The sequence below is a fragment of the Jaculus jaculus genome, chromosome 16 (genome assembly GCF_020740685.1).
Source record: "Jaculus jaculus isolate mJacJac1 chromosome 16, mJacJac1.mat.Y.cur, whole genome shotgun sequence".
In the NCBI taxonomy this organism is placed as follows: domain Eukaryota; kingdom Metazoa; phylum Chordata; class Mammalia; order Rodentia; family Dipodidae; genus Jaculus; species Jaculus jaculus.
In genome coordinates this window covers 46,940,082-46,963,536 of record NC_059117.1, presented here as the reverse complement: position 1 = coordinate 46,963,536, position 23,455 = coordinate 46,940,082, and the positions used below count along the sequence as shown (strand labels likewise).

At 48.0% G+C, this 23,455-nt stretch overlaps 1 protein-coding gene across 4 annotated transcripts in view; it reads left to right on the top strand.

The window, feature by feature from the left end:
• The first annotated feature begins 3,627 nt into the window (after positions 1 to 3,627).
• Positions 3,628 to 23,455, top strand: part of Tkt (transketolase) — a 32,915-nt gene continuing 13,087 nt past the window's right edge. Inside the window, exons 1-5 of one of the 4 annotated variants that reach the window (XM_045135866.1) lie at positions 3,683 to 3,814; positions 4,550 to 4,698; positions 14,564 to 14,681; positions 15,536 to 15,649; positions 16,812 to 16,909. In XM_045135866.1, the coding sequence (XP_044991801.1) occupies positions 4,556 to 4,698; positions 14,564 to 14,681; positions 15,536 to 15,649; positions 16,812 to 16,909 (473 nt within the window). In that variant the 5' untranslated portion in view covers positions 3,683 to 3,814; positions 4,550 to 4,555. Of the gene's footprint in view, positions 3,815 to 4,549; positions 4,699 to 13,201; positions 13,243 to 14,563; positions 14,682 to 15,535; positions 15,650 to 16,811; positions 16,910 to 23,455 lie in introns of those variants that run through there. The other 3 variants (XM_045135868.1, XM_045135867.1, XM_045135865.1) reach the window with 3 other exon arrangements.

The window sequence follows — 23,455 nt, the reverse complement described above, 5'->3', positions numbered from 1 at the left end:
TGTTCCCAAGCCAATATACTTTAGAATAGGGTTCCCTTTCTCAGAAGGTTTGGAGCCAGGTGTGGTGGAACCCTTCTCAGGAGACATGTGAGTTTGAGACTAACCCAGGCTACACATTCTGGCCCTGTCTATAAAAACAAAACAAAATAACTTAGAAAGTTTGGTCTTCTTCTGGCCCTAGTTCCTGCCCCCTTCCATCATAGATGATTTTACAGAGGGAGCGTTTCTGTGGATCACTTCAAAATAGAATTTGTGGGCTGAAGAGATGGCTTAGCAATTAAGGTGTTTGCCTGCAAAGCCAAAGGACCCAGGTTCAATTCCCCGGAACCTACATAAGCCAGATACAAAAGGTGACTCATGCATCTGGAGTTCGTTTGCAGTGGCTGGAGGGCCTGGCACACCCTTATTCTCTCTCTCTCTTTTTTTCCTCTCTCTGTCTGCCACTCTCACTCTCTCAAATAAATAAATAAATAAACCAAAATAGAGTTCATAGTCAAAACATGAACATGGTGGGGCCTTGCCTGCCCAGCCAGCTGTGGTGGCGCACTCCTTTAATCCCAGCACCCAGGAGGCAGAGGTAGGAGGATTGCCGAGAGTTCAAGGGCACCATGAGACTACATAGTGAATTCCAGGTCAGCCTGGACCAAAGCAAAACCCTACCTGGGAAAAACAAAACAAACAAAAACTGCCCAGAGCTTTAGCCAAGGTACACGGGCTTTGTGGGAGGATAGGAAGGTGCTATAGTAATGTCAAGACATTGTCTACGGTAGAGCAAGACACTGGGACAACCAGAGAGGGAGCTGTGTACACCATGTGAGAGAGGAGGTATGTGTCTGTCAGAGCATACGTGAAAGAGTATGAGAGTAAGTTTGACTGTAAGAATATATGAGCAAGCAGCGCATAGTGATGCACACCTTTAATCCCAGCACTTGGGAGGCAGAAGTAGGAGGGTTGCTGTGAGTTTGAGGCCAGCTGGGACTACAAAGTATGTTCCAGGTCAGCCTGGGAAAAAGTGAAAATCTGTGTCATAAATTAAAAAAAAAAAAAAAAAAAAAGCCGGGCGTGCTAGTGCCTGCCTTTAATCCCAGCACTCAGGAGGCAGAGGTAGGAGGATCACCATGAGTTCGAGGCCACCTTGAGACTCCATAGTGAATTCCAGGTGAGCTACAGTGAGACCCTACCTCAAAAAACCAAAAAAAAAAAAAAAGTATGTGTGAGTGTTTGTTTTGTGAAAAAAGACTTGTGTATGTAAATGAGCACGTATGAAAGTGCATGAGGGTAAGTATGTGTGAGAGAATGAGAGGGACAGAACCTCTGAAACCTGGGCTTCCTCAAATCTGGCCCCAGTGGAAGAACCCTTGGGGGCCTCCACAACACCCCCAGAAGTGGGAACTGTGTGACTGTGTGGTCCTTCTCCCAGTCCAGCTGTTCTGCACAGGTTTGCCCAGTAGTCCTGGCATTTTCTACTCCATATTCCACCACAAGCAGCCTTTCTGACTCACTGAACCAGTAACAAGACCCATAACCATCCCAATGGCAACTAGGCTGTATGCTGCCTTTTCAGTACCACTGTTTCCCTCCCAGAACAATTTTGCTTGTTTGTTTGTTTTCAAGGCAGAGTCTTGCTGTAGGCCAGGCTGACCTGGAATTCACTATGTAGTTTCAGGGTGGCCTTGAACTCATGGTGATCCTCCTTCCTCTGCCTCCCAGTGCTGGGACTAAAGGCATGTACCATCATCCCTGGCTTCCCTCCCAACACATTCTGACAACCTTGAATGTCCCAAAAGGTGGCTGTGGAGGACTGAGCATGTAGGCTCTTCCACTGTCCTGGCTCTGTGTGGGTGCCCTTTTCTCCAGGCTATGCACAGGTCCTGCAGAAATGGCTCACTCTTGTGTTTCTCTGCTCACAGGTTGTTGTAGTGTTTGCTGTTACCTGGTGCTGGCAGCAGGACATTTGTGCCACTTCTTACTCTCCAACAGGCTGACTTGAAGGAAAACGTATTTTCTATTCATGCAGAGCCAACCCCAAGATGGGAGCAAGCTGTCTCCGAACTCCTGGAGTTCCATTGTGGAGTCAGGGGCCTTTTTATTTCCATCATTACTGGATCCCAGAGCCACAATGCGTCCTGCACCATTATCCAAGACTAGGGCAAGTACAGAGAGGTCAGCATTAGTGCCATTGGGCAGACAGAGAAATGGAGGTTTGGTGTAGGGATCACTGTCCCAAGGACTGACTACTGAAGGCCTGTTACCAGAGAGCAGCCTGAGGGGAGAGAGGTGGCACCTTCCAGGCCTCTAAAGGTGGCATATCACTCTAATCCCACTCCCCACCCCTAGCCCTTAACAGTCAGACCAGAGCAACCTCTGTGGGCCAGGCCAGCACAAGTCAGGAGCTATGTAGGATGCCCGCTGGGCTCCTGGAAATCAGGTCAGTCAAGTAGTACCTAAGGAAGGGATGGGGCACTCACGTGACCTGAGCCCATTGTCTCATGACTGTGCTTTGAATATAGGCTTCGTAGAAGACTCCGAGGGGACTCAGTCTGAGGATGTCACTGGTGCCTCCCAATGTTCGGGGGGTGGGGGGTGGCGTGTTGTGGGGGCCCTCCTGTAGCTTTTTCCAGGTAGGGTATAATTCTAGCCCAGGTAATCTGGAATTCTGAAACTCTCTTTGCAATCGTAGGCTGGCCTGGAATTTACAAAGATCCTCCTACTTCTGCCTTCCAAGTGCTGGCATGAAAGGTATGTGCCAGCACACCTTGCTTGAATCCACTCCTTCTAGACCCTAAGTAATCTGCAAAGGGCTTTCTTCTTCTTACTCTTCTAGTTACTCAGCACTAGCCGGTATTATCACAAGTAGTATATTCTTTTTTTTTTTTTTAATCTCATTTTATTTGAGAGAGAGCTTCAAAAGGCAGAGAGAGTGAATGGGCACAGCAGGGCCTCCAGTCACTGCAAAAGAACTCTAGATGCATTTGGCCCCTTGTGCATCTGGCTTACGTGGGTCCCGGGGAATCGAACCTGGGCCCTTTGGCTTTGCAGAGAAATGCCTTAGCCGGGCGTGGTGGCGCATGCCTTTAATCCCAGCACTCGGGAGGCAGAGGTAGGAGGATCACCGAGAGTTCAAGGCCACCCTGAGACTCCATGGCGAATTCCAGGTCAGCCTGAGCCAGAGTGAGACCCTACCTCGAAAAAGGAAAAAAAAAAAAAAAAGAAATGCCTTAAACACTAAGCCATCCCTCCAGCCCAAGTACTATATTCTTATTCCCTGTAGAGGCACCTGAAGCCCTGGCCTTTTTAGGCCTGAGGCTGGTCTGCTGTGACCTTGAAGGACCTTGCTCAAATCTCAACTTGTTCCTCTGTAAAGTGGATTTACCAGTGATTACCTCCCTCTTAATTCCACCCAAGCGAGTGGAGGAAAAGGAGCGTTCCGCTTTTTTAGCAGCCAAACTTGGAACCTGGAGCAATGCAGGTGCCGCTTGGCCGTGCTTCTGACAGAGGCGAAGGCGGGCAAAGCGCCGAGGCGGGGCAGGGGCGCGGGGCGGGGCGGGGCGGGGCTGCGTCTGCTCGTCGGCCTGGGGTGATCCGGGCCCCGCCCCGCGCAGCCCCGCCCCGGAGGCGGCCCGGGCGTCTTAATGCGCGCGCCGCGCCCGCTTCCGAGCGGCGCTCTCTCCGGTCCTCGTCCTCGCCGACTCCTCGCGGTCCGCGCCATGGAAGGCTACCACAAGCCCGACCAGCAGAAGCTGCAGGCCCTCAAGGACACGGCCAATCGGCTGCGTATCAGCTCCATCCAGGCCACCACGGCGGCGGGCTCGGGGTGAGCGCGCGCGGGCCCGGGGAGGGAGACGGCCCGGGCGGCGCCGTACGCACCCCGGGGGCGCCGGGGGCGCCGGGGGCGCGGTCGTCGGGCCGCCGGCTGCGCCGAGGCGCGGGGTCGCGAAGCTTCTTCCCCGGCGGCGGGGCGGGGGGCCCCCGGGACCGGTCTCCGCGAGAGCCTCCGGCCGCTGCACCGGCCTGCCGATGGAGAAACTGAGGCTCCGACTTCAAGTAGGTTGCCCAAGGTCACACGGCGAGAGCTGGGACTGGAGTCGGAGAGGATGGGCTCTGTCGAGTCCTCCATCTTGCATAGACACGTCCCGGTCCTCCTCCTCCCGTCACCCCTTTCCGTGCCTGCTACCCAGGGGCGAGGGTCCCAGTCCTTTATATTCCTGCACCCAGGGGCTGGGGCTCTGGCTTGGATCGAAGGGCTTCTAAGGACGCGGGAGCGGGAGGTGGCACATGGACGCGGCCCCTGCGGGAAGGGGAAGACGTGCTGCGCGGAAGCGGAGGGCGGGCGGGTGGCTGCTGGGCCATCTCCAGGAAGGGGCGACTTCCCGCTCCCATGCTCTGCCTCGGCCTTGCTACGGAGCCACTTACAGCGGGGTGTGGGTTTTACCTACGGGGTGGCTTTCAAAGCCTCAACCAAGCTGGGTTTAGAACAGAGATAAGAATCTGGCTTCTGGACAGTTCCATACGGGCTATATTATTAAGGGATGAATCCCTTTTCTTTCAGGGTGGGATGCACTCACCCTTGAGGCCTTTAAGACGCCCTGTTGTCTGGAGGTTTGGAACTGCAGGCCCTTTGCTTCCCACCCCACTCATGCACACTTTGGACCTGTTATCTCTCCTGGGGTTTTATCAGCACTTTTATCCCCTGCTCAGGTATGAACCCGATTCCTTTCTGCAACAGCCCCTCCGCCTAGCTCAGGGGGGGTCTTCACATCTTATGTCGCTTGTTTGGTTAGTATTCAGTGGGCTTCCCTTGGGGTCTGAGGTGGACTGGAAAGAGAGAGAGCAGATACTCAACCTACTAGGACAGACCTCTGAGCGTTTTACAAAGCTGGATAAGACCTCTACAGGGTCACTGAGCAGCTAGGTGGGTTTTCCTGGAGTGATACAGCATCCCTGATTACATTCTGAGAATTAGTTTATAGATGAAGATAGCCCAACTTCGGTGTTAAGTGACTTGCCCCCGCTGGTAATTTGTGGCTATTCAATACTGCTTGGTGCATGGCTTTCTATCAGGAAGCCCTGAGGGTGTATGAGCAGCAGAAGCCTGGAGAATGGAGGGAAAGAAGAAAGTGGTCCAGCCAAGGCAGAGACTAGTTTGAAAAGTACTCGAGAGAAATAACATTTACAATTATGGGGGCTCACTCGCCAAATATTATCAAGTAGTCTCCGCCCAAAAGACTGGCCAGTAGCTACTGAGTGAACCTGTGTTTACATTGTAGCCTTGGAGAGGAGCTCACTGAACTCACAAAAGTATCCTTGTGCAAAAGAAACAAAGGAATTGTAACATCCTTTCTGCCCGTGTGTAAGGTGCAGGAAAGAAATAGAGAAATCTGGGCTGGACGGATGGCTTAGCTGTTAAGGCAGGGCGTTTGCCTGCAAAGCCAAAGGACCCATGTCAGCCAGATGCACAAGGGGGTGCACGCGTCTGGAGTTCATTTGCAGTGGCTGGAGGCCCTGGCATGCTGTTCTCTCTCCCTCCCGCCCACCCTTTCTCTGTCAGATAAATAAAAATAAAATGTTAAAGACATAGAGAAGTCTTAAGCCAGGCATGGTGGCGCACGCCTTTAATCCCAGCACTCGGAGGCAGAGGTAGGAGGATTGCCATGAGTTCAAGGTCACCCTGAGACTCCATAGTGAATTCCAAGTCAGCCTGGGCTAGAGTGAGACCCTGCCTCGAAAAACCAAAAAAAAAGAAAGAAGTAGAGAAGTCTTGTTTTTCTAAAAGAAGTATTGCTATACAGTCCCCTGGCACAAGGGATTTTGAAATGTGTGTATAAAGAGACTTGAGAAATGGGTGTCCCCCCCCCCCGTGTGTGTGTGTGTGTGTGTGTGTGTGTGTGTGTGTGTGTGTATAGAAAGACTCGAGACATAGATGTGTTCTGGTTCCCAGATGCACCTTTGGAGGTCCAGTGACCCTTCCCACATGGTGAGTCCTATCAAGTGAGGCTCTCAGTACTGAGGCCTCTGCTGCAGATGCTGCTGAACTATTCCTGTCCGTGCGTCTTCAGGTCTATGGTGGAGATACAAGATTTGATCTAGTCCATGGTCACTCACTGTGGCTGGTTTGGAATGTCCTGTCAGTGAGGACAGGATCCAAGTTGCTGGTTTCAGGATGGGGAGAAGGCCTTCCCAAGGATGTGCCTCACCAAATCCTGTCTACAGTGAACTTCATTAGACCACAGGAGTGAGCACACTGATTCACCAGGAGCTGCAGCTGTGTTGACAGCCTTCACAGAGGCTTTCTTATTGAGGCTGGGCCCAAACTGTCTCTGGGATCATCTCTCTCCATGTGCTCCACTCATCCAAGTTTTAACAAAAGGAAAACCCAGTGGCCTTGTCACAGGTTGCTGAGACTGGTGGTAGGGAGTTCTCAGTGCTTACTTTGCTGGGCCAGACTTCTGACTCACATCTTTGAAGACAGCACCAGGAAGTTAATATAGGTCCAGACCTAGCTAGTGGGCATGAGGAGCTCTGAAAAACTGGTTTTGTTGTTGATTTTGTTTTTTCAAGGTAGGGTCTCTCTCTCTCTCTAGCCCAACTGACCTGGAATTTACTGTGTAGCCTCAGGCTGGCCTCAAATTCATGGTGATCCTCCTACCTCAGCCTTCCAGTTGCTGGGATTAAAGGTGTGCACCACCATGCCCAGCTACAACTGTGTGTGGTTTTGTTAGAAAGGCCCTGCCCATCCCAGAGCCCCAGTTTCATCATTAAAGGAAAAGTTCACAGAAAGGTGGCAATTCCTTTTTTCATTACTATAACAAATACCAGAGGCAGGATAATTTTATAAAGAAAAGGAATTTATTTAGCTCATAACTTGAGATGCAGAAAGTCCAAATGGCATGGCATAGGCTCTAGTAAGCCCCACTGGAATTTCATGATGAATAGCAATGGTGGGAGTGTGTGTGTGAGAGAGATCACACAGTGAAACAGGAAGCCTGAGCAAGTAGGGTCTCACAGACCACAGGCATATCTGAGGGCATGTTCTCAACTGACTTAATGACCTTCCATTAGGTTCTGCTTCTTAAGATTTTTGTTGTTGGTGGTGGTTTTTTTTTTTTTAATTTTGTTGTTTGTTTATTTGAGAATGACAGAGAGAAAGAGGCAGATACAGAGAGAGAGAGAATGGGCACGCCAGGGCTCCAGCCACTGCAAACGAACTCCAGACACATGTGCCCCCTTGTGCATCTGGCTATGTGGGTCCTGGAGAATCGAGCCTTGAACTGGAGTCCTTGGGCTTCACAGGCAAGTGCTTAACCGCTAAGCCGTCTCTCCAGCCCCTGGTGGTGGTTTTTGAGGTGGCAGTCTGACCTAGAATTCACCGCAGTCCTCTACCGGAGTGCTGCAGTTAAAGGCGTGTGCCAACACAGAGTTTTACACCACTCTACAGTGCCATACTGGGCTTGAGCATCCAGCACAAGCCTTTGCAGAGCAAGCAACATGTAAATCATGGTAGGCGGTTTTCACATGAGATCCCTTAGGAGTGGAGCTGATGGAGCCGGCCCTAGAACCCCACTACCTATTATTGCTGGTTTTACACATGCTGCCCACCTCTGTATGCAGGGGTGGTTTGGCTGAGTGCTTAGAGGCCCCCTGCAGGATTCTAGCCTCTTGTTAAGAATAACTTTTCTCCCCACCCTTGCCTGAGGCAAGAGGAAAGCCGTTGAGATTGCGCCAGGGTGGCAGCCTTACTCAAGTCACTCTGAAGACATCTGGCTTCCGAGGACCATCTGGGTGATCTTTGAACTCAGCATGACCAATGCCTGTCTGTTTGTTTCTTTCTCTCTCTCTCCTCTCTTCTTTCTTTTCTACATTTATTTATTTATTTATTTATTGTGAGGTAGGGTCTCTAGTCCAGGCTGACCTGGAATTCACTCTGTAGTCTCAGACTGGCCTTGAACTCCTACCTCTGCCTTCCAAGTGCTAGGATTAAAGGCATGCGCCACCACACCCTGTGACCAGTGTTTCTTGAAGCTGGGGACAAAGGGTAGCCCTCACATTGGGGTCTGACGGAGATATCTTCATGACTGTGAACTCCAGCTGTGGCCCCCTAGACTTGGCCTGTGGTCACTAGTACCTGGCCCCCTAGATTTAGGAACATTCTTTTTGCCATAGGTCACAGTTATCTGCCCTGGATCCTCAGAACATTCCTGAAGCTGGGAACTTGCATAGAGCCAGCACCTTAGCCTGCCTGCTCTTGATGGGCATGGAGGCAAGGTAGGATAGATGCAAAGCTGGTAGCTGGGGAGATTCCAATGGCAGGTGGGTCTGCCTGACTAGGTCACTCCGGGGTCTCTTGCTTAGATGTTAGTTGCATTCATGAGCAGGACAGGGATGTATGTAATCTTCGGAGGTTGTATGACTTGTCAGGAAAGTGCAGACACATGAGAGCTTCCTTCATTGGGCTTTCTCAGCACTGAGAGACCAAAACAAGGTTGGAATTAATCTCTGATACTAATCAGGATATCTGTCAACTGGACAGTTGCCAGTTTGTGTATGTGCTATATACTTTTATTTAGTCATTTGGTACAAGTGTGAGTGACTATGAGATGAGTGCTTAGAGATGGCGTCATGGAGGGCCTCCTAGAGGAGGTAACATGTAGCAAAGATACAGAGAAGTGATCTAAGATCTAGAGTCTGACTCATTCTAGACAGGAGTCCGTTCAGTGTTTCAGGAACTTCCATTCTGGCATCCTGAATTTTCTCCCCATATTATTATTCATTAATTTTTTTTTTTTTTGAGGAACTGTCTTAGATCTTATTATGTAGCCTTGAGTAGCCTAGAACTCATAGGCAGTCCTCCTGTCACTTACTCCTGAGTGTTGGGATTACAGGTGGACACCACCATTCCAACGTCCCTGATATTTTTTCAGTAGGTATGTACATAATAACATAAAACGTTTGAGCACATGCACCTATAATCCCAATACTTGGCTGACACAGGAGGTTAAGCATGACCCACATTGTGAAACTGCTAAGCCATCTGTCCAGCCCCTCCTTGTTTTTTTGTTTGTTTTGTTTTGTTTTGAGAAGGGTCTCATATGTCCTAAGCTATCTTCAAACATGCTATATAACTGAGGGCTGAGGGCTTTGAACTTTTTTTCCCTATATTTTTTTTCTCAATTTTTATTAATATTTGTCATGATTATAAAAAATATCCCATGGACTGGAGGCCCGCTCCATGGGGGGAAACACATCCCTGATACTGAAAACTTAAAACAGGGATAGTCATGAGCCCTAGGGGTGTAACATCTACTGATGTCTGGAAAAATGTATATACTATGCTTATCAAACTGCCTAGTAAGCGCTTCTCTTAATATTTATACCCTTATGTTAATGCTACTCTCACTTTGGGTAGAGAATCTTCTCTTTTCAGATGGCAGTGACTTTGGGATGACTCCGAAGGTATCATGGTGCTGGAAAGAAGTGACTGGAGTACTGAGTAACATCTTGATCACACCTTCCAAGGCTCAGGGTCTAATGCAGAAGAGGTGGCAGAAAGAGTGTAAGAGCCAAAGGAAGGGTAAGACACCTTACAATGTGCTCCCTCCAGACATAAAATGGCCTGGATATCCATGACCTCACAGTGTCTGACACTACCTACACAAGACCATCATAAGAGGAGGAAAAGATCATGACATCAAAATAAAAGAGAGACTGATTGAGATGGGGAGGGGATATGATGGAGAATGGAATTTCAAAGGGGAAAGTGCGGGGGGGGGGGTTATTACCATGGGATACTTTTTACAATCATGGAAAATGTTAATAAAAATTAAGAAAAAAAAATTATGTGGTCCTTAAAAAAAAAAAGAAAAAAACATCCCATGGTATTACCCTCCTCCCCCCACTTTCCTCTTTGATATTCCATTCTCCGTCATATCCCCTCCCCATGTCAATCAGTCTCTTGTTTATTTTGATGTCATGATCTTTTCCTCCTCTTCGGTCTTGTATAGGTAGTGTCAGGCACGGTGAGGTCATGGATATATATGCAGGCCATTTTGTGTCTGGGGGAGCATGTTCCTTTGTCTCTTAGACTCCTTCCGCCACCTCTTCCGCATTAGACCCTGAGCCTTGGAAGGTGTGATCAAGATGTTACTCAGTACTCCAGTCACTTCTTTCTAGCACCAGGATACCTTCTGAGTCATCCCAAGGTCACTGCCATCTGAAAAGAGAAGATTCTCTACCCAAAGTGACAGTAGCATTAATATAAGGCTATAAATATTAAGAGAAGTGCTTACTGGGCTTTTTTTTAAATGTTTATTTATTTATTTGAGTGTGACAGGGAGAGACTGAATGGACATGCCACTGCAAAGGAACTCCAGACGCGTGGTGCCTTGCCCTCGCCCCACCCCACCCCACCCCTGTTCATCTGGCTAACGTGGGTCCTGGGGAATCAAGCCTTGAACCGGGGTCCTTAGGCTTCACAGGCAAGCACTTAACCACTAAGCCATCTCTCTAGCCCTACTGGGCAGTTTGATAAACATAGTATATACACTTATCCAGACATCAGCAGATGTTACACCCCTAACCTCATAACTACCCTGTTTTAAATTTTCAGTATCAGGGATGTATCCCGCCCCCCCCCCCCCATGGAGCGGGCCTCCAATCCAATTGGAGGGCAGTTGGTTTCCACCATGACAGATGTGCCACTATTACACCGTTGGCTCATTTGGCCTGGCTGGCGACTAACAATTGTTTATTTGAGAAAAAAGAGTATGGGCATGTCAGGGCATTGTGCTACTTCGCATGAACTCCTGACACATGAACCATTTTGTGCATCAAGTTCTACAAGCAAGCATCTTTAACAACTGTGCCATCTCTCTATCCCAACTTTGAACTTCTGAACCCCTTGACTTTGTGTTGGGATTGCAGGCACATACTACCAAGTCTGATTTCATGTGGTGCTGGGAATTGAGTCCAGGGTTTACTCTACCAACTGAGCTACATACACCCCCTCCCCTGCCAGCTTAGGAGGTTTCATTTCATTTATTTATTTATTTATTCATTTATTTATTTATTTTAGTTTTAGTTTTTCAAGGTAAGGGCTCACTGTAGCCCACACTGACCTGGAATTCACTCTAGTCTCAGGGTGCCCCTCAAACCCATGACAATCATCCTACTTATGCTGGAATTAAAGGTGTGCACCACCATGCCTGGCTTTTGTCTTTTTTTTTTTTTTTTTTAAACAGGGTGTCTATTTTAGCCCAGGCTGGCTTCAAACTCATGGTGATCCTCCTACCCCAGCCTTCTAAGTGCTGAGGGTAAAGGAGTGTGCCACCACACCCCCATCTTAATCTTTTTAAAAAAATTATTTAGCTGGGTGTGGTGGCACACACAATCTGAGTGCTCCAGAGGCAGAGGTAGGAAGACTGTGAGTTCAAGGCCACCCTGAGACTACATAGTGAATTCTAAGTCAGTGTGGGCTAGAGTGAGACTCTACTTTGAAAAAAAAAAGCAGCTGGGCGTGGTAGTGCACACCTTTAATCCCAGCACCTGGGATGCAGAGGTAGGAGGATTGTCATGTGTTCAAGGCCACCCTGAGATGACAGAGTTAATTCCAGGTCAGCTTGGACCAGAGTGAGACCCTACCTCGAAAAATTGAAAAACTGAAGAAAAAAAAAAAAAAGCACATGTGTGTGTTTATATGCACACCAGGGTCTCTTACTGCTGCAAACACATACCCTTCCATCTTTATGTGGGTGACTAAGGAATTGAGCTCAGGCCAGTAGGCTTTGTAAGGGGGCACCTTTAATCATTGAGCCATCTCATTGCTCCTTTAGTCTTTATTTTTACTGTCTGAGCTTAGTCCCGTGTTTGTTTTTTTCTAGATGTTGGATGTCTGCTCTTAGCTATTGGGTTTTGTATGCATTGGGGGCAACATGGTAAGGATAGCAAGTGTTTAGCCTCTCTACTTGTTCATTGAGAAGTCTTATGACCCTACTAGTGTAGGAGGGTAACCATTACTATGGAAATTGATATCCTTTTCCTGAGGGAGTCTGTTGAGCAGGAGATAAGTGTCCTTTTTCTACAGGGAAGCCTCAGAACAGTAGGGAGTGCTAAAGAGTTGAGAGACCCCCCCTAGTAAGGGGACCATAGTGCTCCCTTGTGAGAGAACAAGGAGGGAGGGTCTATCTCCAAGCTCCCTACATGCTAAGGGTACATTGAACTAATTAGTATTGTAAGTGGTCCCTCTGAATAAATAGTCAAGTCTACTTGTAATTCCTGTGGTAGGGTAAGTGCCCTGTGGCCCATCACCCTACCTCTGCCCACTCTCCATCCTCAGGAGTTCCGTACAGAGTAGGATGAGGCCTATAGGTGTCTGGCCCAGAAGAGATGCTCAGCTCTGAAGCCACAGACTATGCTTTGGGCCCCTTTCTTCCTTCTTGTCTGCTCATGGCTAGAGGTAGATCACAGTCCTCGCCTATAGATGTGGAGTTAGAGGCACTGAGGTTTGCCACCTGGACCTCCAGCCAAGGGTGGTGGTGGTCAGTGGATGCATTCTCTTACTGGGTTCCCATTTGCAAGTGAAGAAGCTGAACCCCAGAGATGACTAGAACAAGTCATACATCTCAACAAGTGACACAACCCACCATATTCCCAGCCCAGAGGACACTTTGCAGAAGGAGTGAGGGGCGGGGGAACCCAGGGTCATAGGGATCCTTTCTTTTGTGGCCTTTACTCAATGGATGTAAAAATTGTGCCAGCAATGGACCAGACATACTTTGAAGGGAATAAGGAATTGTAAGCTCATCACTCAAGGGCCCAGCAAGGAGGCCATAAAGTCACCTGTTCAGTCTAGTTTCCAGCTTGGGGTATGTCTCATAATTCTTCACCTTCCTTCCTCCACGTCCCCTCTGTAGGCCTAGGCATGCCTTTATCACACGTGGAAAGCACTGTGCCCCTCCTGATGGCCTTGTAGAGCAGTTTGGCCCAGAATTCACTTAGTACCTTTCTTGCTAGTCTATGACTTTTTATAAAGAAGTTTCCTTGGGGATGGGGCTGTCCTTGGAAATAGGTAGGCAGGCAGATGGTCCACTGACTGGACTGTCATTGACTGGGGTGGTCTGTAGCTGGACTGGTGCTGGGAGCAGGGAATTAAGACCCCTGACATGCAGGAAAAGGTTGCTGTTTACATGTCCTCACCTCCCTCTTTCAGGTATAGTGTCTTTTCCCCATGACCAGGAATTCCTAGAAATGGTTAAGTATGAGATGACCGTGTGAAGAATGTGGGTACTAAATCAGCATGGATAGTTCTTTGGAATACTCTACTAACATGTCTGTGCTGGGAGTGACTCATCCCCTAACCCAATGGGGGTCCGTGGAGGGGAGGAGGTGGCTGGTGTAAACCCCCTGGGTTGCATGTTGGGTTTGGCATTGGGCATGTTTTAGTGTGACGTGTCTAGGGAGCAGCATTAGGGGCCCTGCTGAGCTGCATGTGTGTGAGGCTGGGGCCTGCAGCTGCACAGCTAGCCAAGAGTTGCAGCCTGTCCTGCAGGAGCCCAGCCTTTGGCCCCGTTGTGATCAAGTGGGTCCTATGAGACATGAAAAACTCTTATCTCTAAGGGAAGTAGTCCTTGTGCTTTCCAGTGCTAATGCCTTTACTTGGGAGCTCTTCAGTAATTAAAAATGAGTCTAAAATGTGGGGGATGGGAGGCCCTCAGCCCTTGTCTACAAGCACAATGAGTTGTTTTTTGTTCTATTTTTGTTTTTTGAGGTAGCCCAGGCTGATCTGGAATTCACTGTGTATTCTCAGGTTGGCCTTGAACTCATGGCGATCCTCCTACCCCTGCCTCCTGAGTGCTGGGATTAAAGGTGTGCACCACCACACCCGGCTGGGTTTGGTTTTTTAATTGTACCCTTTGTAGAAGATGAGATTGTGTATTTTGCTTTTAAAATTTTTCACAAATGCATGGGTTCAAGTACTGTACCAGCTGTGAGAACACCCATTTAAAAAGCTAATGCTTAGCCCGGTGGTGCAATTGGAAATACCAAGGTACGCTGTTTCAGGCTTGGAAACTTTCTGTAATCCCTGCCCTATACCCCCCGCCCCACCCCACCCCCGCCCATGGACCCTGTATGACAAGAAGGAAGGGTGAGCAGTCTCACTGGTCAGTCATGGCTCAGCCTCTGAGTCCTTAGGTTCCCACTAGGAGCCCCTCTATAGGAACTGGGCTCCATCCAGCACACTTCTGCTCCTTATGCTCCCAGCCACCATGGTGCAGCTTTTGGGCTGGATCCATTGAGCTTGATCTCTCCTGCCCTTGACTGCCTGCCTTCTAACTCTGTCTAGTTCAGCCCTATTTAGGACCTTGGCTGGTACTTTCTGGAAAGTATGACAGTCCCTGGCATCTATTGGCTTGCTCAGATCTCAGACCACTAGCAGTGGTCTCATTGAGACCGTACCATGCAGTCAGGGAGCAAGAGTACATGGGTCTGATATGCCAGGTGAGTCTCTTTGGGACAGACATCCCCAGAGGCCCGGGTCACAGTTTTCCTGTTGTCTTCTCTTGGGCCACAGCCATCCCACATCATGTTGCAGTGCTGCTGAGATCATGGCTGTCCTCTTTTTCCACACCATGCGCTACAAGGCCCTGGACCCCCGAAACCCTCACAATGATCGCTTTGTGCTCTCCAAGGTAAGAAAGTTACACTGCTAGCCATTCCTCAGTTGGGCCTGGGTGCAGTTAAGTTCCTGGAAATGGTGAATGGGCTCAGAGGAGACATGTCCCTGCCTAGTGCCAGCCCTGGCTAACCCCCTCCTTCCCTACCTGCTCGTCCCAGTCCCTCCCTCAGTGTCTTTCACTGTGTTGACCCAGCTGTTAAACCAAACTCCAGCTAAAAAATAAATGACCAAATTAATGAGTTACTCTTCATGGAGCCAGATATATCAAGGAGGCTGTAACCCAAAGGAGGGGGGTTAGTAGGGTGGAAACAGTGCTTCTCCTGGGTGCCCATTCACTTTGGATATTGACAGGCAGGTCTGAAGATACTTTGTGGTTTTCTTACCTGGTCTCTGTGTGTTCAGCCAACCTTCTGAAGGCTTGCTTTGCTTGTAAGCATTGGTCCACTGTGGTGGTGTTTGGAGTTCAAGCTTCTATCTTCTATCTTTCCTCTTCTGGAAATTGCCTGTGATTTGCCTGTCCTTAGGCCTTGCTCAGTAGCTTGTGGTCTCTCCAGGCAGCTGTAGGACTTAGAAGTCTATCCAAGTGTGGTGCATGCCAGAAGCCAGGGATTAGGATGGTGGATTCCTGCTTGGGTTTTGGCCTCATCCCCTGCACCTGTTTGTGCCTGCCCTTGGCTGTGGGAACTTTGGGCTGAAAACCGAGGCTGGAGAGGGATGAAAGGGGAGAAGTGGCCTTCACTTGGCTTCCTCCTCTGAAATGGATATCCTGCCTGGCAGGCTCAGCCAGGCCCAGGCCTCCATGTGTGGAAGAACAGTCCCAGTATGGCTCTGCATCCAACTCCCTCTCTTGAACTCTTTTTCACCCAGGGCCATGCAGCTCCCATCCTGTATGCAGTCTGGGCTGAGGCTGGCTTCCTTCCTGAGGCGGAGCTCCTGAATCTGAGGAAGATCAACTCTGACTTGGACGGACACCCTGTCCCTGTAAGTCCCTACTAGGAGCATTCCAGGCCTCCAACTCCCTTCTAGGCATGAGGGAGGAGAATGTGAGGGTGTGAAAAGGCAAAGGAGTAAGGCGTGTTGTATTCATCCTCCCCAGGGTGTTCAGGGTCCTCCCTAAGCTTCCCTTCCTTGCATGCTTGACTGAGTTGATACAACTCAAGAAGAGAGTAACCTCTCTAAAGGAGCCAGTATAGAGATGTCAGCAGGGTGTTCATGATGCCCAGGGAAGGAAGGAACCAGCTAACTCCATGGAGTACCCTGGTATCCCATTATTATAAACATTGTTGCTGTGGCCTGAGTACTCACTATGGCCAAATATTAACTCTTTTTCTTTCTTTTGTTTTTGGTTTTTCGAGGTAGGGTCTCACTGTAGCCCAGGCTGACCTGGAATTCACTATGGAGCCTCAGGATGGCCTTGAACTAATGGCAATCCTCCTACCTCTGCCTCCTGAGTGCTGGGATTAAAGGCATGCACCACTACGCCCAGCTTTTCTTTCTTCTTTTTACAATACCCCAAAGTGTACAGCCTTAAACACACTAGGTGCTTTATGAATATTATAATTTTATTTATTTGAGAGAGTTCCAGGGCACCTAGCCACTGCAAACAAACTCCAGGTGCATGCGCCACTTTGTGCATCTGGCTTACATGGGTCCTAGGGAATTGAACCTGGGACCTTTGGCTTTACAGGCAAGTGCTTTAACTGCTAAGCCATGTCTCTAGCCCCTTTATTAACTTTTTATCACAAATTCTCTAGCTGTTTCATTAGGTAGACTCCTTGCATTTAAGATACCTTGAGGCTCAAAGGTTTTAGGTCCAGCCTGAGGTCACACATTCCATTGGAGGAGTTGAACCCACCCCACAGTGCCTTCACAGTGAAAACAAGTCACATTCAGGGGCTGAATATGTAGAGCACTTGTCTAGCATACACAAGGCCCTGGATTTGAACTTCACCGTGCAAATAAATAAATAAATAAATAAATAAGTGGACTCTGGGGAGGGGCCTTCTGAAGAGAAGAGGTGGGGTTAGGTCTGGGTGGGGGTTCAGTCGTGGCCCCTGTGGCTAGAGAGGCCAGGATCCTAGGAATTGAATTGGAGCAAACAGTTCCACTCTCTACATAAATAATTGTGGCTCTGTTATGACAGAAACAAGCCTTCACTGATGTGGCCACTGGCTCCTTGGGCCAAGGCCTTGGAGCTGCTTGTGGGATGGCCTACACAGGCAAATACTTCGACAAAGCCAGGTAACATCCCTGCTCCCCACTTCTACCCTTGGTAATTTTAAGAGGACTCCTCATTGGCCCAGACATAACCCCTCCTGCCCATGTATCTCTTTGCCTCATTGGGGCTGTAAAACATAATTATGTGCCCTCTCCAGACCTCACACAGACCTGAGGACAGTAATACACTAGTGTCACCTTTCTCTAGATTAAACGGACCCAGGGGAGTTAAGGGATCTGCACAGATCCTGACTGGCAGGCTAGGTTTGCATCCAGAGAGCATGCCCTCGATGTTGGAAGTGTCAGAGGATCTGCCTCCATACTCCTATATCTGAGTGGACACCAGGGCCCTTGGGCCACTCTCTGTCCACTAGCAAAGAGACATCCATCTAGGAGGTTGAGCCTACAGCTGGTGGGTACAGTTTGTTCTTGCACCAGATAGTTTATGGGAGAGACCGTCCTGTGCCCTCAAGACAGATTTTATTTTTTTATCTTATTTTTAATTCCTTCCCACCATGTGGTGTCTCCCCTTTTGCTCCTTCCACTGAATCAACTAGTCTATCTTCTATTTCTTTTTATTTATTTAATTAACTTTTTAAGAGGGAATGAGAGAGAGAATTGGCATGCATGGGCCTCAGCCACTGTAATTGAACTCCACATTTTTGCCACCTAGTGGGCATGTGTGCTTCTGGCTTTACATGGGATTCAGGAGTCCAACATGGGTCCTTAGGCTTCACAGGCAAGTGCCTTAACCACTAAGCAATCTCTCCAGCCCCTAGTTAGTTTTTTTTTAAAAATTTTTACTTATTCAAGAGAGGGTGTGGTGGCAGTGCACGCCTTTAATCCCAGCCCTCAAGAGGCAGAGGTAGGAGAATCGCCATGAGTTCAAGGACACCCTGAAACTACATAGTCAATTACAGGTCAGCCTGGCCTAGAGCAAGAAAACAACCTTGAAAACAAACAAAATTGTGCTGGGAGGGAAACAGTGGTGCTGAAAAGGCAGCATACAGCCTAGTTGCCATTGGGATGGTTATGGGTCTTGTTACTGGTTCAGTGAGTCAGAAAGGCTGCTTGTGGTGGAATATGGAGTAGAAAATGCCAGGACTACTGGGCAAAGCTGTGCAGAACAGCCGGACTGGGAGAAGGACCACACAGTCACACAGTTCTCACTTCTGGGGGTGTTGTGGATGCCCCCAAGGGTTCCTCCACTGGGGCCAGATTTGAGGAAGTCCGGGTTTCAGAGGTTCTGTCCCTCTCATTCTCTCTCTCTCATGCACTTTCATACGTGTTCATTTACATACACAAGTCTTTTTTAAATTTTTTTTTCTCAATTTTTATTAACATTTTCCGTGATTATAAAATGTATCCCATGGTAATCCCCCCCCCACCCACTTTACCCTTTGAAATTCCATTCTCCATCATATCCCTCCCTATCTCAATCTGTCTCTCTTTTATTTCGATGTCATGGTCTTTTCTTCCTCTTATGATGGTCTTGTGTAGGTAGTGTCAGGCACTATGAGGTCATGGATATCCAGGCCATTTTATGTCTGGAGGGAGCACGTTGATGCCAAAGGAGTCTTGCCCTTCCTTTGGCTCTTACATTCTTTCTGCCACCTTTTCTGCATTAGACCCTGAGCCTTGGAAGGTGTGATCGAGATGTTACTTGGTACTCTAGTCACTTCTTTCCAGCACCATGATACTGTGTGAGTCGTCCCAAGGTTACTGCCATCTGAAAAGAGAAGATTCTCTACCAAAAGTAAGAGTAGCGTTAATATAAGGGTATGAACATTAAGAGAAGTGTTTACTGGGCAGTTTGATAAGCATAGTATATACACTTATCCAGACATCAGCAGATGTTACACTCCTAGGGCTCATGACTATCCCTGTTTTAAGTTTTCAGTATCAGGGATGTGTTTCCCCCCATGGAGCAGGCCTCCAGTCCAATTGGAAGGCAGTTGGTTTCCACCATGACAGATGTGCCAGTATTGCACCCATTGGCTCATTTGAGCTGGGTGGCCAATTATAAGGCTTGCAGTGTCCACTGTTGAGTATCTTCACTGGTGGTATCTCTTTTTCCCATTGAACTATATGTAGAATGGCTTCTTCCAGCTTTCTGTCAGCTGGTCTACATGGAGGAGGCTATCAGCTCAGTTCTAGCAGGATTTCTCAGTGGCCTTGCAGCCCAAGTACGTGAAGTCTTCAGCAATAGGGTCTTCCCATCTATTCCTGGTGGGAAACCAAGGGCCTTGGCAGTGGCCTATAGTGTTTTAGGGGCATAAACAAGTCTTTTTTTTTCACAAAACACCTTTTTTTTTTTTTTTTTAAGTTGGGTAATAATTTTTTGTTGTTTTGTTTTTCAAGATAGGGTCTCACTCTAGCTCAGACTGACCTGGAATTTACTCTGCAGTCTCAGGGTGGCTTCAAATTCACAGCGATCCTCCTATCTCTGCCTCCCAAGTGCTGGGATTAAAAGCATGTGCCACCACACCCAGCTAATAAAACATTTATTTTAAATAAAAAAAGTAGATACTGGGGAATTGAATCTGGGCTGTCAGGCTTTAAAAATAAGTGCCTTCAACCATTGAGCCATCTTTCCAGCCCTCCCTTTCTCTCTCTCTCTTTTTTTTTTTTTTCTTTTTTTTCTTTTTGTGTGTGTATGTGTGTTTTTCACATGGTATGGTCTCACTCTAGCTCAGGGTAGCCTTGAACTCATAGCGATTCTCCTACCTCTACCTCCTGAGTGCTGGGATTAAAGGCATGTACCATCTTGCCTGGCTAGCCATGGTCTTTTAAAAAAAATTATTTATTAATTTGAGAGAAAGAGGGAGAGACAGGGAGAATGGTTGCACCAGGGCCTCCAGCCACTGCAAACGAACTCCAGACATGTGGGTCTTAGGGAATCGAACCTGGGTCCTTTGGCTTTGCAAGCAATCACCTTAACCGCTAAGCCATCCCTCCAGTCCTAGCCATAGTCTTTTGATATAGGTTAAAGTATCAGGCATGAATTTCCTCACATGGAGTGAGTGGGCCTCAGATCCAGTCAGACAGCGCATGGTGCCCTCACAACGCACATGCCGCTAGAGCATGTCTTGTCTGATGGTCGGTGTGTAGCTTGCAGAACCTGCTGCTGGTTACGACTATTGACGACTTTTCCCTAAGCAGGTTGTGTTCCACTTTCCAGCATGGTGACAGCTAGTTGGCAGGGAAGAGGTGCTAGCTTAGTTCTGGCTTAAGTTCTCACTGTAACCAAAGCATGTGGTATCTTCAGTAATAGGATCTTACCACCTAGGTCTAGTGGGCAACCAAAAGCCTGGACAATAGTCTTTATTTTAAAGAGTCTCAGCTCAGGGGCCTTCCTGACCAACAAGTCACTGGAGTCCCATACCTGTCACTGGGGGTTTCCCAGTATTGGGTGTAGCATTACCCACCCCAGGGTGCTTCTACCCAAACTCTCTTCTTAAACTTACGTATTTTTGCCTGGTGTGGTGACACACATCTTTAATTCCAGCACTTGAGCAGAGGTAGGAGGATCACAGTGAGTTCAAGGCCACCCTGAGACTACATAGTAAATTCCAGGTCAGCCTGGTCTAGAACGAGACCCTACCTTGAAAAAAAAAATTATATATTTTTAGTTAGGTAACAAAGAAGTGGGTTTCTGTATGGCTTTCATAACATCTTTTTTTTATATAAAGGAACTTTATTTGTTTGTTTATTTATTTAAGAGAGAGGGATAGAGGAAGAGACAGCGGGCAAGCCAGTACCTTCAGCTACTGTATATGAACTCCAGACATGTGCATCACCTTGTGTATCTGGCTTACATGGGTCCTGGGGAACCAAACCTGTGTCCTTTTGCTTTGCAGGCAAGTTCCTTAACCTTTAAGCCATCTCTCCAGCCCATCATCTTTAATTTTGATAAACCCTCTTCCCATCTTCTTCTCTCCATCCCGCTCTCCTGACCTTTCTACCCTCTAAGACAGATTTTAGTCACAATTGGGCCTGGGAAGCAGAGGTTAAAGTTACTAACAGTAACCACTAGGCAGAATGGTTTCTTCAACCTTCACATGAGAGCCAGGCCCTGTGCTCTGCCCGTGTGGTTTCACCTTGATAAGCCCTTTGTAGATGGGGATGGGTATGAGGAGATCATCTCTATAGGGGAGGGGACAGGAAGGACACTTGCCTAGGTCATCTGGTTGTGCTGGTAGAATTCATAGGGGACCCTCACAGTCTCCAGGCGCCCTGTGGACAGGGAGCTTCCTTGGAGAGGAGGGCCAGTGGGGTCTAGCCTTCACTTCAGTTGGAACTTCCCACTCCCCTGCTACCCACCATGCCAAAGGGCAACATAGAGCTAGGGCTGTGGTAGGTCTGACAGGTGAGGACAAGTGGCTGCAGGAAGCCTAGCTGCATGTGTACTGGGAAGCACCTGCTGTGGGCCCCTGAATTGACCTTCCAGGGGAACCCCAGCCTCTCCATATCCCTTCAGGCTAGGGTCACCTGGCAGCACAGCCTGTATTATAGATCCTGGGTGAGCTACAGGGCAGGCTCAGTTATACCCAGAAGTGATTCACCATGAAGTGAAGAGTCACAGAGAATGAGATGTATGTTTAAGAAAATTTATTTGGCTTAGAACCAGAGATGTGAGTTAATTATTCCCTACAGTTGCTTGAAATAATTCCCTGTGAAGAGTTACCTTCTAACCCCAACATAATGGGGCAAGCCATTGTAGGAAGAAGGGGTTTAATGGGTTCACAGGGCCATGGTGGCTTGGAGCCAGAGTTGGCCGAGCCTCACCCTCAGACTGTACCTGGGGAAGGGAGCCAGGACATCAAGGGATTATCACACCCAACCAGGCACCCAGAGGTAGCATGCCGATAAGAGTGGATTGGACTGCTGGCACTGTTCCTCCCTGTAGCCTTTCTGAGAGATACAGCAGTAAAAGGAAATGGACATTTTCTCAGCTGCTTCTCCCCAGACCATCCTGCTGTCCAGGCCTGACACCATTTGCTTTGTTGTTGATTTGAAGCAAAGTCTAACTCTAGCCCTGGCTGACCTGGAGCCCCCTTGGTAGCACAGACTGCCCTTGAACTCATTGTGATTTCTCCTACTTCTGCCTTAAGTGTTAGAATCAATAGGTATGAACCACCACACCTGGCTCCATGCTGTTTTTTGTTTGTTTGTTTGTTTTTTTGTCCCCTAGATATTTTTTTGTGTGTGTGTGAGCAGAGTCAGTCAGTATGGATGTGCCACTTAGTGCGTATGGCTCTATGTGGGTACAGGGGAATTGAACCCAGAAAGATGGACTTTGCAAGCAAGCGCATTTAACCACGAACCACCTCATCTCCCTAGCCCCCCTTATTAAGTTTTCATGAAGACTTACAAACTTGTAATCTTAACATAAATAGAACTTCATACTCTGCTTTTTCTCACATACTCGGCGTTTTCTCACAATGTTAACTATCAAGAGTGCTGGAAAAATGGCTTAGTGGTTAAGGTGCTTGCCTGCGAAACCTAAGCACCCAGATTTGATTTCCACAGTACCCACGTAAACTAGATGTACAAAGTGGCACATGTGTTTGTCTGCAACGGCTAGAGGCCATGGCGTGCCCATTCTCTCCTCCTCTCCCCTCTTCTCTTCTCATCTCTCCTCCCTCTCTGCCTCTCTCCATCTTAAATAAGTAAATAAATATTTAAGAAAAAAACCTGAGTTTCAAAAATTGCATACTGTCATGTCTTTGGATATACTACAAAGGCATTTAGCCAGTCCTCTGTTGTTGGACATTCAAGATGGTTTCCAAATAGTTCTCTCATTAACATTAGTCTTCTGGTAGGTCATATTGCACATTTGTAGTCCCTAATTCTTTTTGTTTGTTTGTTTGTGTGTTTGTTTTTCAAGGGGAGGGTCTCAGTGTAGCTCAGGCTGACCTGGAATTCACTATGTAGTCTCATAGTGGCCTTAAACTCACGGTGATCCCCCTACCTTTGCCTCCCAAATGCTGGAATTAAAGGTATGTGTCACCACGCCTGGCAATTCTTTTAAAAACGTTGTAGAAGTTTTTATTTTAAAGAATGCAGTAAGTGGAATCTATAGTGATTAACAACAGCCTTGTGCCTCTGCCTGAAACTGCAGAAACTGTTGATTTTTGATTAGCCTAAGTGTTTGTGATTTCTTTAGGCACTTTTTTTTTTGACCAGGGTGCTGGGGGGGGGTGCTTTTCATATGCAGACCAATACTCTTCCACTGAACTACAACCCCAGCCCCTACATCTTTGAATTTTTTGTGTCCTAATATACAAGGTAAGTTTAATTTCCTGTGACAGTACACTAGTGAGAATGCTGTTCATTGGCTAGATTACTTTGTAACTAATGGCCTCCGGATTCTCCATTCTTTAATATAGACATTTAAGTGAATCATACCATAACCCCAACCCCTAATAACTCAGGTCAGGTTATCCCAGGCTTGTGTAGTTCCCCCCCTTTAACCACTAAGCCATCTCTCCAGTATAGCCTCTCTCCCACCCGCTACTCACAACCCCTTTGGAGTCTTGGGCTATTCTTCTGACCTGAGTCTTTTTT